This window comes from Plasmodium reichenowi, chromosome 9 (genome assembly GCF_001601855.1).
Source record: "Plasmodium reichenowi strain SY57 chromosome 9, whole genome shotgun sequence".
NCBI lineage: Eukaryota > Apicomplexa > Aconoidasida > Haemosporida > Plasmodiidae > Plasmodium > Plasmodium reichenowi.
In genome coordinates this window covers 621,244-636,273 of record NC_033654.1, presented here as the reverse complement: position 1 = coordinate 636,273, position 15,030 = coordinate 621,244, and the positions used below count along the sequence as shown (strand labels likewise).

Here is a 15,030-nt window from a genome sequence, read left to right as displayed (position 1 = left end):
CATATATATATATATATATATATATATATATATATATATTGATTTACTTATTTATATATATAACAAATTAAGTTTAGAATAAAAAAAGAATATCATGTACAAATATAACAAAATTTTGAAAATATATTGAATTAAAAAAAAATTAGGTGTCATCTATTGTCTTCATTATTTGATCAATAACTTGAACTATAGTAGGGTCATTTATATAATGAGATAGATATCCAATTTTATCGTTTGATAATGTAAATTGTTTAAAAACTTCCCTAACATAATTATTTTTTAATAGTATTTTTAATGTATGATCTTCTTTTAATTTTTTTTTTTGTTCTTCTGTTAACATATCATAATCATCTGTATAATCATCAGATGATTCCGAGTTTTCATTATTACTTGGTATATTATTATCATTGTTTAATAATGATGTTGATAGATTATTATTTGGAAGATTTGAAGAGGTTGTATCCATATCATTAATATTATTTATTTCATTTTTTTTATTTTGATCATCTAATTCAAGTGTATTTTGAATGACTTTATGATTTTGTTTTTTATTCATGTCTTCTTCATTTTGATAATAATAAGTATCTTCATATATTTGATGATTACTATTTTTTATATCATCCATATTTATATTATGATTTCCAGATATTTTATGTTCATTTTTATTTTGATTTCGACATTTCTGTTGATCATGTTTTTTAAAACATTCTAAGGAACAATAATATTCATAGCAACATGTAAATGTATACTTCTTTTCGTTTTGTAAACATATAATACAAAGTGTATCATTTTTCTTCATTTTTTTTATATTTAAAAGAATATCATTAATTATTTTTCTTTTTTTTAAAAGTAAAGTATTATCATTATTACTATTTTCTGTTTTTATTTCATTGGACATATTAATTAAATTATTCTCAAATTTATTATCATTTCTTAAAACATTATTATGAATTCTTTTTTCTGACACATTTTCTTCTTCTACTAAATCGTCGTCATATGAATAATATTCGTTGCAATAATTATTAATTTCTCCGGTGTCGTTTATAAAATCGATCTGATTATAATTAATTAAATTATCTTCATAATTATTTGTAAAGTTATCTATATCATAAGTAGCATAATTATAATCATACTCGTCCATATTTTTTTTTCGTTTTTTCTTAAAGAATTTGAATATATGCACATAGAAATATGTTATATATATATATATATATATATATATGTTATAAACACGCGTTATATAAAATTATATATACATTAGTACGTACCAAAAATAATTACATGTATTTGTTTGTTTATTTATTTGTTTATTTATTTGTTTATTTATTTGTTTATTTATTTGTTTATTTATTTGTTTATTTATTTATTTGTTTATTTATTTATTTATTTATTTATTTATTCATTCATTCATTCATTCATTTATGTATGTATATATGGATGGACAGATACATATACCTTTATCTTTAATTCCTTTTATGAGTTTTAAAAAATACAGACATATCTTATTTTCCTTGTACTTATTTCATAATTACAGATTATAAATAAAATATAACTTTTGTAATATTATACAAAATATAAAATATATATTTTTTTATATATTTGTGAAAATAATAATGCACTTGGATCTTTCCTTTTTCCAAATATAAAAATAAATAAATGAATAAATGAACAAATAAATGAACAAATAAATGAATAAATAAATAAATAAATATTTGTATATATAATTTTTTCCTATTCTTTTTGTATTTAAAAAGGATTATACGTTTCAAACAATTTTTAGTAATAGATTTTTTGATATATTAAGAAATGTACGAAAAAAAAATTATAATATGTATAATATGTATAATATATATAATATATTATTATATATTTATTTATTTTGTTCATATGAAAAAATATAATATAATATAATATAATTTTTTTTTTTTTCAAAAGTTTTTTATATATAACAGTTATTTCTAAAAAATATAAATAAGTATATACATATTGTATATTATATATTATGTATATATAAATAAATATGTAACATAATATATATATGTATATATATAATATATCATATATATATATATATATATTTCCGAATGTATTTAATTTATAAAAAGAACAAACAAGTTTTACAAGAGTTCAAAAGTAAATATATAATTATTAAATAAAATATATATAAATATCAAAATGTTTTATATTATTGAAATTTTTCCACAAAAAAATAAAAATAAAATAATAATATAATGAATAATATATTAAATATTAAAGCATTATAAAATATTATTATGTGAATACATTTGTATATATATATATATATATATTATATATTTATTTATTTATTTATTTATTTATTTATATATTTATTTATTTTGTATAATTTATGTCATGATTTTTTTTTCCTATTGGATCTTTTAATAACTTCAAAATGAATTATACGTATTATATATTCCAATATCTTTTTTATTGTTTTAAATAATATATGATTATATATATATATATAATAATTACTCTTATAAACAAATTTGTACATATAATAATATATTCATATTATATATATATATTATAATGTAACAACATATTCTCATTATCATACTTGATAAAAGGTGGCATATAATATTTTTAATATATTTATATTTTACATTTATTTTAAAAAATTTGGAGATAAATATTACAACACTGTTTTGTATTCGAATATTGAAATTATAAAAAAAAGAAAAAAAAAAAAAAATAAATAAACAAATAAAATATATAAAATGAAGTCGTGGTATTATTATATATATATTTCATTATATGTAAAATTTCAAATGATATCCTTCATATAAAAAAGTTATTATAATATTATATTATATTATAATATTCAAAAAAAAAAAAAAAAAAAAAAGATGAGGGCTTATATATCAAAAATGTCCTTACGTTTCTTTTTCTTTCAGAATATCCATTTAATATCTTCAGTCATATTATATCATATGATTCAATAAATCTTATTTTTCAATAAAACAATATACACATATTTCTTTCTCTTTTCTCTTGGGTTATTCTGTTTTTTCATTAAACGCATTAATAACCATGGGAATAGCTTTAATAGCAAACATTATACCAGCTAATATTCTTATTTTATATTTAAATTCATTCAACAAAATATCCTTGGGTGATTCTTCCTTTTCGTTGTTTAATAAAAACATTTTTTTTTAAATTATTTTGTAAATATATATATATATATATGAATATAAGCAAATATTTTAAAAAAATATAAATATAATTTATTTATCCTTTTAATAAATATTTTTGTATTTATATAAAATGGAACAATTGGAAAATGAACAAATTTTTTTCCTTTTTTTTTTTTTCACAGCATATATTATTATAAAGTAATATATTAAATTTTAACGATTAAATAAATAAATAAATAAATATATATATATATATATAATATTTATTTATTATTTATTATTATATTTTTTTTTCTTTTATATTATGTAATATTAACTTATACATATTATACATATATATATAAGAAGAATGAATAGGATGATTAATTGCACTTTCAAAAAAAAAAAAAAAAAAAAATATAAATATAAATATAAATATAATTATAATATAATATAATATAATAAGAATGATAAATAAATATATAAAAATGTAAAAATATTTTAAATATATATATATTTATGGATATAATTTTTAATATATGTTTATTCCTTTTTTTTTACGCTTTAAAATTTCAAATGAATTTCCACAATAAGCTTCTTAATTATATATGTAAATGTATATGTATATATTTAATATGTATACAAGTATATAGGTACATATATATGTATGTATTTAATATGTGCGTTTTTATGTTCCCCTTAATATATTAGCTTTATAAATATAAATATATATATATATATATTCATTTATTTATTTATTTTTTAATTTATCTGTACTATGTAATAATATACATTTTATTGTATTTAAATAAACATGAAAAATAAAATTATTTGAATTATCGATTAAATGAACAAAGGATAGAGAAATAAATTGTATGTATTGTTTTTATATAGAATAATACACATATGTCATCTATATAAAAAATATATATTTTAATTTATTTTTAAGATTTTTAAGAATGTAATATATTTTTCTAATATATTACACAATCTGAATTGTGCTTGTTATATTTTTTTTTTTTTTGTTATTGTTTTGCACATTCTTCATTGCATTATATATAGAAGGAAAGAATAATTAAAATATATATATTATATAAATATATATATATGTATATTAATATATACATAAAACACGATTAACAAGCAAAAATAATTATACTTATATAAGTCAGAGAATTAATACGGATCATTAAATCTTTATATCAATAAAATTTTCAAGACTATTTACTTTATTTTTTCCCTTTCTATATATATATATATATATATTGGACATATGATAAAATGAAGTTTGAACATAAATGTTTATCTTATTGATTTTATATTAACCGACCTTTCGATATTATATGTTATGATGATTATAATATGGAATATAATTGAATACTTATATATATATATATATATAACCTGGATAAATATTATTCACATGTTAAAAAAAAAAGATACTTCCTCTTTTATATATAATAATTAATGTATTTTCTTATATTCATTTTTTCCTAGATCTTAATTTTACATGTATATTACGTATATTTAACATTGAACGTTAAAATAGAATTATATTTAAGAAATGTAATAAGTTAGATGTTATAAAAAAGGAATAAAAAAGTTGTACATAATTTGTATCATCCACATATATATTATTATTTCATATATAAAACATACATGTATAAATAAATAAATACATATATATATATATATATATATATATATATATTTATATATATTAATCTTTTTTATATATTGAGTAAAAAAAAAAAAAAAAATACTTATATAAAAAAATATATATATACACAACATATAATTACATGTCTACATTAATATTAAAAGAAATGCTGGAAAAAAAAATATTTTTTTAAAAGATATAATCCCAATATCAATGATTATTATATATAATAATAATAAATACAGGTATTTATTTATATTTATATTATTTATTTTTTTTTTTTTTTTAATTCATCAAAAGACGGATTTATCAATTCCTATAACCATGATATTTTTTTCTACAAAATTGTAACAGAAATAAAAAAGTCAAAAAAAAAAAAAAAACAACAAAAAAAACCAAAACAACAAAAAAAACAAAAAAAACAAAAAAAACAAAAAAAACCAAAACAACAAAAACAACAAAAAAAATTATAAAATGAAAAGATTGCTCCGCATGCACCTCCAAAAGTTCCTTCGTGACCAAAATGATTAAATTGAATTGTTATTTTTTAAAAATGTTTTAAATAGAATTTATATTATATACAGTTATTTTGTGTATTCGTTATTAAAATATTATATAATTTGCTTATATAATTTTATATGAAAGTTATGATTCCTTATAAGGAACAAATTATATATATATATATATATATATATATATACAATTCAGTATTTTAAAAACAAATAATATATGAAAAATAAAATAAAACCCAAATGAACAAGGATATATTATTTAAATTTCATTCATTTTTCTTCTACTTTATAATTAAAATATTTTATTCATTCCTTTTTCTTTTATCTAAAACTATAATGTAGAAGAAAGCAGTACTTTTAGAAAAAGTGGTACACGTACAAGGTATTCATAAATTATATATATATTAATATTATATGTATTATAAATAATATATTATATATATATTCCATTTTTATTTCTTTATTATATATTTATAAATACATATAATTATATATATTATATTATTTTGTGCATATATATAATATATATATTCATTTTTATTTATTATGCTTAAGGAATATTTTTTGACATCACTATATATATATATATATATTATTTATTTTTCATTATACGTATTATTTATTAGTATAGGTATATTATATATATAATATATATATAATATCCAAAAACGAAGAAAAAAAATGATAAATAAAGCATGCAACAAATAAAAATAAAAATTAAAGGAAGCAAAACATGCAACAGCAATATTGCATATATAAAAAATATATATTTATTTTATATATTATATTTATAAAATATAATAATTATTATATATAGAATTATAACTGCGTATATTTATTATTTTAGATATATATAATAACAAAGAACAAATTTTCTTAAATTTTATATATATTAAAAAAATAAAAACCAAAAAAAAAAAAATAATAAAAAAGAAAGAATTCTTTTTTTTTTTTTAATAATATATACAGCATAAACAAAATTATATATATAAATATATTTTATTATCGATTTTAATTATATTATCATTTTCCATATTTTTAATTTTATATATTTGATTGTTCTTACTATGTATAAAAGAAGAAAGGAGGAGTAGTGTTTTTTATTTCTTGACTAATTTTATGAACTCTGAGAAATTATTGAATTGATTTTTTTAACCGTCATTAAATTTTCGTTTTTCGTACAAGAACTTAAGAATTGTTTAAAATAATATATAATTATATATATATATATATAATATATAATATGCATAAATAAAAAACATAAATATTAAAGTATATATAAATAAAAAAAATAATAATAATAAAAGAAAAGAAGGGAATAATCTTATCCTAATCCTTTTTTTTTTTTTATTATATTATTTTGTATATATTTTTTTTATATGATGAATGATTATATTATTTATTTATATTAATTAATTATATGTATATATTATATTTATAATGTATTTAATATATATTAAGTTAAATAGTATTTGTTATGTTATAATTTTATATATTATATAATTATATATATATATATATATATATATGAAATATATTTTACTACATATATTATATATAATATAACTATATAAAATATAATAATCAAAAAATATTATTAAATATTTATTTTATATAATTTATTTTATATTATAATATATTATATTATATAATAGTATATATTTATTTATTTTAATATATATATAATAATTTATTTAATATTAATATAAAAAAATAGATATTTTTTATTTTTTTTAAAAACAATATTTTTGTTATATTTATATATATAAATAATAATAATAAAATATATAATAATATATGTATATATAAATATAATTATTTATTTATATTATTTTCTAAAAACTTACAATACTAAAAAAAAAAAAAAATTTATAAAAACTATGTTTTTCTTGTTTTAAGAATTTTTGAATTTATTTGAACTATAATATTTTTCTATTGTTTTTCATTTTTTTTTTTAATATTTTGAAACCTTAATTTTATATGTAAATGGAAAGTACTATTGAAAAGAAAAAAAAAGAAACGAAAATATAAAAGTTAAAAAAAATGAATTAGCAAAAAGAGTAAAAAAGCAAAAGAACAAAAGATTTTTTTTTTTTTTTTTTAATTTTTTTTTTAATTTATTATATATTTATATATTATATAAATATTTACAAAGAATTATAAATATTTTATTTTATGTAAATATTTAGTTTGTTTATTTGTAATCATTTTATTAGTTTTTTTTTTTTTTTAATATATATGAAAAAAAAAAAAAATGTTTTGAAGATTTATTCTATATATAATATATATAATATATATATATGTTTATATATATATATATATATATATATATATATATATATATACATATATGATATGATAAATTAATGTAGTTTATATGATATATTATATTTATATATATATATATATTTACGTTTCCTTATTATGTATATGTTTTAAACATATAATTTCTTTTTTTTCCTTTTTTTTTTTTTTTTTTTGGCAAATAGTTGCGTCCATAATATTATGTGTATATATAATATATATTTATATATTATATACATTTTTTGTTTTTATTTTTTTTTTTGATACTTGTAAATATTGTGTATATTATAAAAACATATATATAATATATATATGTTTTAATGTGAAGAAAGTAAACCACAATTAAGAATATATGAAAGAAGCTTAAATTACATTATAGTATATCATAATATATTATTAATATATATAATTACATATATATATATATATATATATATATATATATATATATATTTGTACTGTTTTTTTGATATTTAAAACATCTTGTTCTGCGTATGAATATATGCTTATATAAACATATATACAAAAGATTAACACACATATTATTATATATATATGGGTGATATTACGATTATATAACTATTTTTTTATGGCATACACATATAAATTTTTCTGTATTTATATTTTATATAAAAAAATATGATTTAAAAGAGGAGATTGGAAAAAAAAAAAACAAGAATTGAAGAAAAGAAAAAAAAAAAAAGAAAAAGCAATAACAATATCTTCTTATTGCTGAAACTGAAAAACAAACTTTTAACAAAGTGAGTAGCATTTAACAAATTATATATTAAACTTCCCTTCCGTTATATTTATAACCTAATATAATTTTTAATATTTTTGTTTTATTATATATATTTTTTTTTTATTTTAGATATCATTATTATTAACCCTAATATTATTTATTTATTTATTTATTTATATATTTTTATCTTAATTGATTGTTTTTTATTTTTATTATTTTTTATTTATCATTATTTTCATTTTTTTTAACTTGATTTTTTTTTTTTTTTTTTTTTTTTTTTTTTTATTATTATTTAATTATTTTTTAAAATTTTGAAAAAAAAAATTAAAAAAAAATGACATCAGAAGAGAACATTAATTATAATTCAAATAATTCAAATGAAAATTCAGTACAGGATAAAAAGAGTGTTGAGGAACATAATATAGACGATAAATCTGTAAGGGATGAAGATAATAAATCAATAAAGGAAGATAATAATAATACTAATAATAATAATAATAATACTAATACTGATAATAATAATAATAATAATAATAATAATAATAATAGTAGTAATATATCCATAAAGGGTGATGAAGAAGAACATGATGAAAAATCTTTAGGAGAAGATAATAAATCCGTAAAGGATGATGAATCAGAAGCAGAAAAATTAAGAAGACTTATAGCACCTTTATCAAAAGAACAGCTGATTGATATATTAGCTACTTCTGCTTTAATACATGAAGATATACGGGAAAAATGTAACGACGCAGTTGCTTCTTCTCCTTCAACTAGACGTTTGATGGTAAGAAATATTCCTTTCAGTACTAGAGATGAACAGTTTTTGAAATATTTTGAAAGTTTTGGTGAAATTGAAGATGGCATAATTGTTAGAGAAAAGGAAGGTAGGTCAAAAGGTTATGGTTTTGTTACATTTAAATATGTGGAATCAGTTCAAAAATGTTTGAAAAGTAGTCATACATTGGATAATAAAGAATTACAAGTACGTTTAGTTGCTGATCCTTTTACTGATCATTATCAAAATAAATTATTTGTAAGAAACTTATCTCAAAAAACAAATGTAAGTACATTACGTTCAATTTTTGAAAAGTACGGAAAATTAGAAGAATGTGTTATTATACATGACAATGAAGGAAAATCTAAAGGATATGGCTTTCTAACCTTCTCTTCTCCAAGAGAAGCTTTTAAGGTTATGCAACAACCTGAACGTATTATAGATAATAGGGTAGTTTTCTTACATTTTGCCGTTTCACAAAATTTTAAAAAATATCAAAATAATCAAAATTATGTAAAAAAAAATCAAAATTTTAATTATTATCAAAAAAATAATTTAAATAACAGAAACAATTTTGTAAGAAGAACACCGATGTATCATCATGAAAATGAAGCTCCAAATACATTTAACTATCCTGTATCATTTGTTCCGAATGTTTATACCAATGTTCCACATGGTTATCAACTTAACTACCCTGGTAATTTAGATTCCTTCAATGCTTTTTATAACAATCCGCGATATTAATATTTTACATAACAAAATAAATGATTTTTTTTTTTTTTTTTTTTTTTTTTTTCAATACTATACTATTTTAGCTATGTGGCCATATTGTAAATATATACATATATGTAATTAATGCGTATATGTTTATATTACTTTTCATATCTTATTTATGTATTATATGTATATATATATATTATATTATATTATAAGTATTATATATATTAATACACATTTTTGTTTTAATTAATTTCATCATATTTATTATAAAATATGCACATTTTTTTTTTTTTTTTTTTTTTAAAAAAAAAACCTGACTTGTGCATAATTTTTTATTTTTTCTATTTATTTTTAATTTTTAATATATGTATATAAAGATATATAATATATACTTATATTTATTTATTTATTTTTTTTTTTTTTTCTTTTGGAGATCAAGGATTAAATCTTCATTTAATTTTCTGAATGTTTCAAAATAGAGAATAATTTGTTCATCTTTTTAATATAAACATAAGATTTATTATACACTTTTAAAGTATAAATATATTTGTAATATTAATAATGGTGTCTTAATTAAAATTTTTTCTCTTTTTTTTTTTTAATATCATTTTAATATTTAAATGTTACTATAACAATTGTTAACAATGTATTGTCTTTTTTTTATCTAATTGTTACATAACACTTTATATCTTTGAATGTTTTTGTTACAAGAAATAATTTCTTTTTAATTCTAATTCGAAATTGAACAAGGAATATATATATATATATATATATAATTAATCATATATTAATTAATATATTCTACAATTCTTATAAATATAATATAGTAGAAAAATTAAATATACCCATTTATAATATATATTATGTCATAGAAATAAAATTATTTTTTTTTTTTTTCTAAATAATATGTAACGGGGCTTCATATCATGTAATAAAAAATATATATATTTATATGTAATTATTTTTATAACAAGAAATTTTAAATGCTTATTATTTTATAGCAAACATATATGTATATATATATATATTTATATTTATATTTATAATAATAATATTACCTAAATAATCTCTTAAAAGGAATATGAATTCTTAATTTTATATTTTATAAAAATATGTAGTAAATATTTTTAAGTTCATAAAATATAATCCTCCAAAAATAACACAAAATTAATAATATATATATATATATATATATATATATATATATATAAAATAAATAGTATAGGAATAAAAAATCATATTTATATTAATTTTATTTAAAATATTATATACATTTATATTAATTACGACAAGCATGGTTTCTTCTGAATTGCATAAATTAAGTTACTGGGAGGAAATATATGTAAACGAAAAGAAAAACTATGAAGAATCAAATATTGAATTAGAAGAATGGTTTGAAGAAAATTGTGATAAAATAATGAATTGGATTGATAATAAATTTAGCCAGAATGAAGAAAAGAAAAATATAACTATCCTTGATATTGGATGTGGAAATGGGTTATTTTTATATAAATTATATGAGAAAGGATTTATGAATTTATATGGTTTTGATTTTTCTTCCACAGCTATAGAACTAGCCAAAACAATCTTTGAGAATAGTCCTATATATGTAGAAGTTATGGATATATGTTTAATAGACAAAGAAATACAGAATTCTAAATTGAATAAAAATTATAATTTAATAAATGATAAAGGTACATTTGATGTATTCTTTATGAATAATAAAACAAATGAATATTTTAAACAAATTTCTTATTTTTTACAGGCTAATACTTTTTTTTGTATAACTTCATGCAATGCTTGCAAAGATGAATTATTACAAATAATAAATGAATTCAATAAAAATAATTTAAAGATTGAATTAGTTTTAATAGATGAAATATTTTATGAAACCATAACATATGCTGGTATTAAGGGACAACTCATAACTACTTTAATTTTTAAATGTAAATAAGAGTTTAATTCATGAATTATATATTTTGCAATCATATATAATTTTTCATATCTTTGTAAAACTTCATTATAATATTAAAAACATGTAGCACTATATACAAATTGTATATATGATAATTGAAGATATTATTAAAAGAATATTATATATATATATATATATTTACATAAGTATAATTAATATTTTAACATTTTCTTATTGTTCATTTTTTTTTTTTTTTTTTTTTTTTTTTGGTGCTGTGCTACTTTAGCATCTTAGTTGTATTCATAATTTAATTACATTTTATGTTTAATGAATATTTTTTAAAGAAATTATTTCAACTTATAATTCTCCTAAAAATTTGAGCACATTGACAAGTAATACTTTTTGTTTAAATGAAATATATATATATATATAAAAACATTTAGAATTGTTTTATATTATTATATTATATATAATATATATATATAATATTTTATATAGTATATTGAATTATTTCATTATACTTTTATAAAATATAAATGGATGAGTTATATAAATAAATCTATATTAATATATACATATAATATTACACATGGTCATAAAAAAAAAAAAGAATTATAATTATACTTAAAAGTTAATCTAAGGAATTAAAAATAAAAAGGAAGCAAAAACAAAAAATTAAAAACACCTTCCTTTTTTATTTTACTGTATATATTGTGTAATAATAAATTTTAACATTACATTGTTAAATATATAAATATATATTATATATTTCTTAAACCTGAAATGTTTCATAAAATGTGATTTATTGTTTCTATTTTTGTGATGAAATATTCATTTTTCTTTTTTAATTCTTGAAAATTATTATTATATAATCACTATATAAAAATGAATTATAATATATATATATATATATATATATATATATATATATATGATTTATATTTATTTATTTATAATATATTTGTAAAATAAATAAGGAATAGGTAAAATTAATATATAGATAAAATGTGGATATAAATTAAAGTATACTAAAATGTTTAGGATTGTGCTTTATATACTCGCGATCTGCTTATATACTATAAGTATGTTAAATAAAAAAAAAATAATAATAATAATATGTATTTAAAATTTAAAATTTAACATTAAAAATTAAAAATTTTAAATTAAAAATCCCCATATAATATTTCAAATAGGGAAAAGAACATATATATATATATATATTTAATTATATATTTATATTTTTATTTATATTTCATGTGTATTTTTATTTTTTATTTTTTATTTGTTTATATGTAGACATTAATTATGCTAAAAAAATAACAGGGAAAACATATCTGACCAACCATCTGGCCAAAGGAATATTGAATAAAACAAAAAAGCCTTATTCGAATATATTTACAAGACTGAAAAATTATACTCTGAAGTCTATATATAAAACTAAGGTTATAATACAAAGAAAAAGAAATATATGTTTAACATGAAACGCACAAATTTAATTATGTATGTCTTACATTTTAAATATTAATTATATGTATATATAAAATATACATTTTTTTTTTTTTTATTTATAGCTTTTATCCTATGTTAATGATTTAAATAATATAAATTTGGGAAATGACAAAAATGAATTTTATTTAATTACATTACCCTTATGTGAAAAATTCAACCCATTCGTTGGTAATTAAATATATAAATATATATATATATATATATATAATTGTTTAAATATGAATAATCTAATAAATGTCATATGTGTGTTCTAAGGATTATATAACTTTGAATCTATTTTTTTCTTTTTTACAGGGACCTTTTGCCACAATAATATACAATATAGTGATAAGGCGTCTTTACCAATATTTATATACGACATAGTAATATCTAATATATATATATTAATATTAATACATATTTGTGTTTTATTTTTTTTTTTTTGAGTATATAATATTTTTTCATTTTGTTTTATCTTCTCAGCTATTAAATAAGCACATTGAAGTGCCGTGGAATTTTGTTATAGAAAAAGTTAATGTAAAGACATCGGAAAATTATAAAAATGTGTGTATGCCCAATATAACACATTTCAACAATTACAAGAATATTAATAGTAATAATAAAAATAAATCAATTCATATATATATATATATATATAATAAACAATTAAATGAATAATATATTTTAATTATATTATTATTTTCCATTTTTATATATGTTAAGAGCTTAACAGAGTTTTTATTAACGTTCTTGATTTCAAGGCCAAGAAGAATTTCATTTTTTTGCCCACATGGGTAATGAAAAGTTTAAATTTGAAGTAAGATGCATCAATAAATTTGAAAAGATGAAATATAAAAAGATAAATGTTGTATGTTGAGAAATATATATTATGTGAAATATTTAAAAAAAAAAAAATATTATATATATATATATATATATAATTTGATTCCTTTTTTTAGTTGTTTTGATGTGATTAGACTTAGATTTGTTAAATTGGAAACGGCTTCAAGTGTTGTGTTACAGCCTCATCAAAAGAAATTTTTTGACTTGGAAAATCCAAAGGTAAAATAAAGAAATTAATATATATATAAATATATACACATATATATATATATATATATATATATATATATATATATATATATATATATATATATACTTATTATATATATTTTATTTTTATAGAAAATATTGGAGAAAAAGTTGAGATATTATTCATGTATTACAAGAAATAGTACAATATCTATAAAACACGACGATATTGTTTATTACTTTGACGTTATAAGAATAGACTCAGGTAACCTACACAATATATAGAATACCATAAATGTATACATATTTTTATATATATATATATATTTTATAATATTGTTATTTATACTATTTCATTTTTTAGAAAAGAAAAAGGATACAGAAGTTGCTTCTATTCAAGATGCGGATGTCATATTTGATTTTGTAAAAGAAAAATATAATAGTTAAAAGTAAAATATACATATAAGTTTATATATTAGTTTTACCTATTATTTTTTGTTTATTTATTTTATTATTTTTATGTTTATTTTTCCATTTTTTTTTTTTTTTTTTTTTTTTCATGTGAACAATATTGTTTCATTTATTTATAAACATTTCTAAATAATATTAATTAAATATATATATTCAAATGTCTTTTTGCATAAGTAATATTTATCCTATGTAAATATAATAAAAAATAAAAAATTAAGATATTATATACACAAAAAAAAAAAGAAAAAAAAGAAAAAAAAGAAAAAAAAGAAAA

General features: G+C 15.8%; 5 protein-coding genes across 5 annotated transcripts; 3 read left to right on the top strand and 2 right to left on the bottom strand.

Annotated features, from left to right (window-relative positions):
* Positions 1-142: 142 nt before the first annotated feature.
* Positions 143-1,141, bottom strand: PRSY57_0914900 (hypothetical protein; the record flags this gene model as incomplete). Its single annotated transcript, XM_020114793.1, has 1 exon — positions 143-1,141. The coding sequence occupies one exon, from the start codon at positions 1,139-1,141 to the stop codon at positions 143-145; it is 999 nt and encodes a 332-aa protein (XP_019970493.1).
* A 1,879-nt stretch (positions 1,142-3,020) lies between these two features.
* Positions 3,021-3,170, bottom strand: PRSY57_0914800 (hypothetical protein; the record flags this gene model as incomplete). The annotated part of the gene is made up of 1 exon (XM_020114792.1): positions 3,021-3,170. One exon carries the CDS (start codon positions 3,168-3,170, stop codon positions 3,021-3,023), a length of 150 nt encoding a protein of 49 aa, XP_019970492.1.
* A 5,519-nt stretch (positions 3,171-8,689) lies between these two features.
* On the top strand, positions 8,690-9,874 carry PRSY57_0914700 (RNA-binding protein musashi, putative; the record flags this gene model as incomplete). The annotated part of the gene is made up of 1 exon (XM_012907387.2): positions 8,690-9,874. The coding sequence occupies one exon, from the start codon at positions 8,690-8,692 to the stop codon at positions 9,872-9,874; it is 1,185 nt and encodes a 394-aa protein (XP_012762841.2).
* A 1,270-nt stretch (positions 9,875-11,144) lies between these two features.
* On the top strand, positions 11,145-11,804 carry PRSY57_0914600 (methyltransferase, putative; the record flags this gene model as incomplete). The annotated part of the gene is made up of 1 exon (XM_012907386.2): positions 11,145-11,804. The coding sequence occupies one exon, from the start codon at positions 11,145-11,147 to the stop codon at positions 11,802-11,804; it is 660 nt and encodes a 219-aa protein (XP_012762840.2).
* A 994-nt stretch (positions 11,805-12,798) lies between these two features.
* On the top strand, positions 12,799-14,732 carry PRSY57_0914500 (ubiquitin fusion degradation protein 1, putative; the record flags this gene model as incomplete). The annotated part of the gene is made up of 9 exons (XM_012907385.2): positions 12,799-12,847; positions 13,062-13,207; positions 13,337-13,442; positions 13,569-13,636; positions 13,737-13,866; positions 13,977-14,070; positions 14,213-14,315; positions 14,439-14,550; positions 14,650-14,732. 9 exons carry the CDS (start codon positions 12,799-12,801, stop codon positions 14,730-14,732), a joined length of 891 nt encoding a protein of 296 aa, XP_012762839.2.
* Between the last annotated feature and the right edge of the window lie 298 nt (positions 14,733-15,030).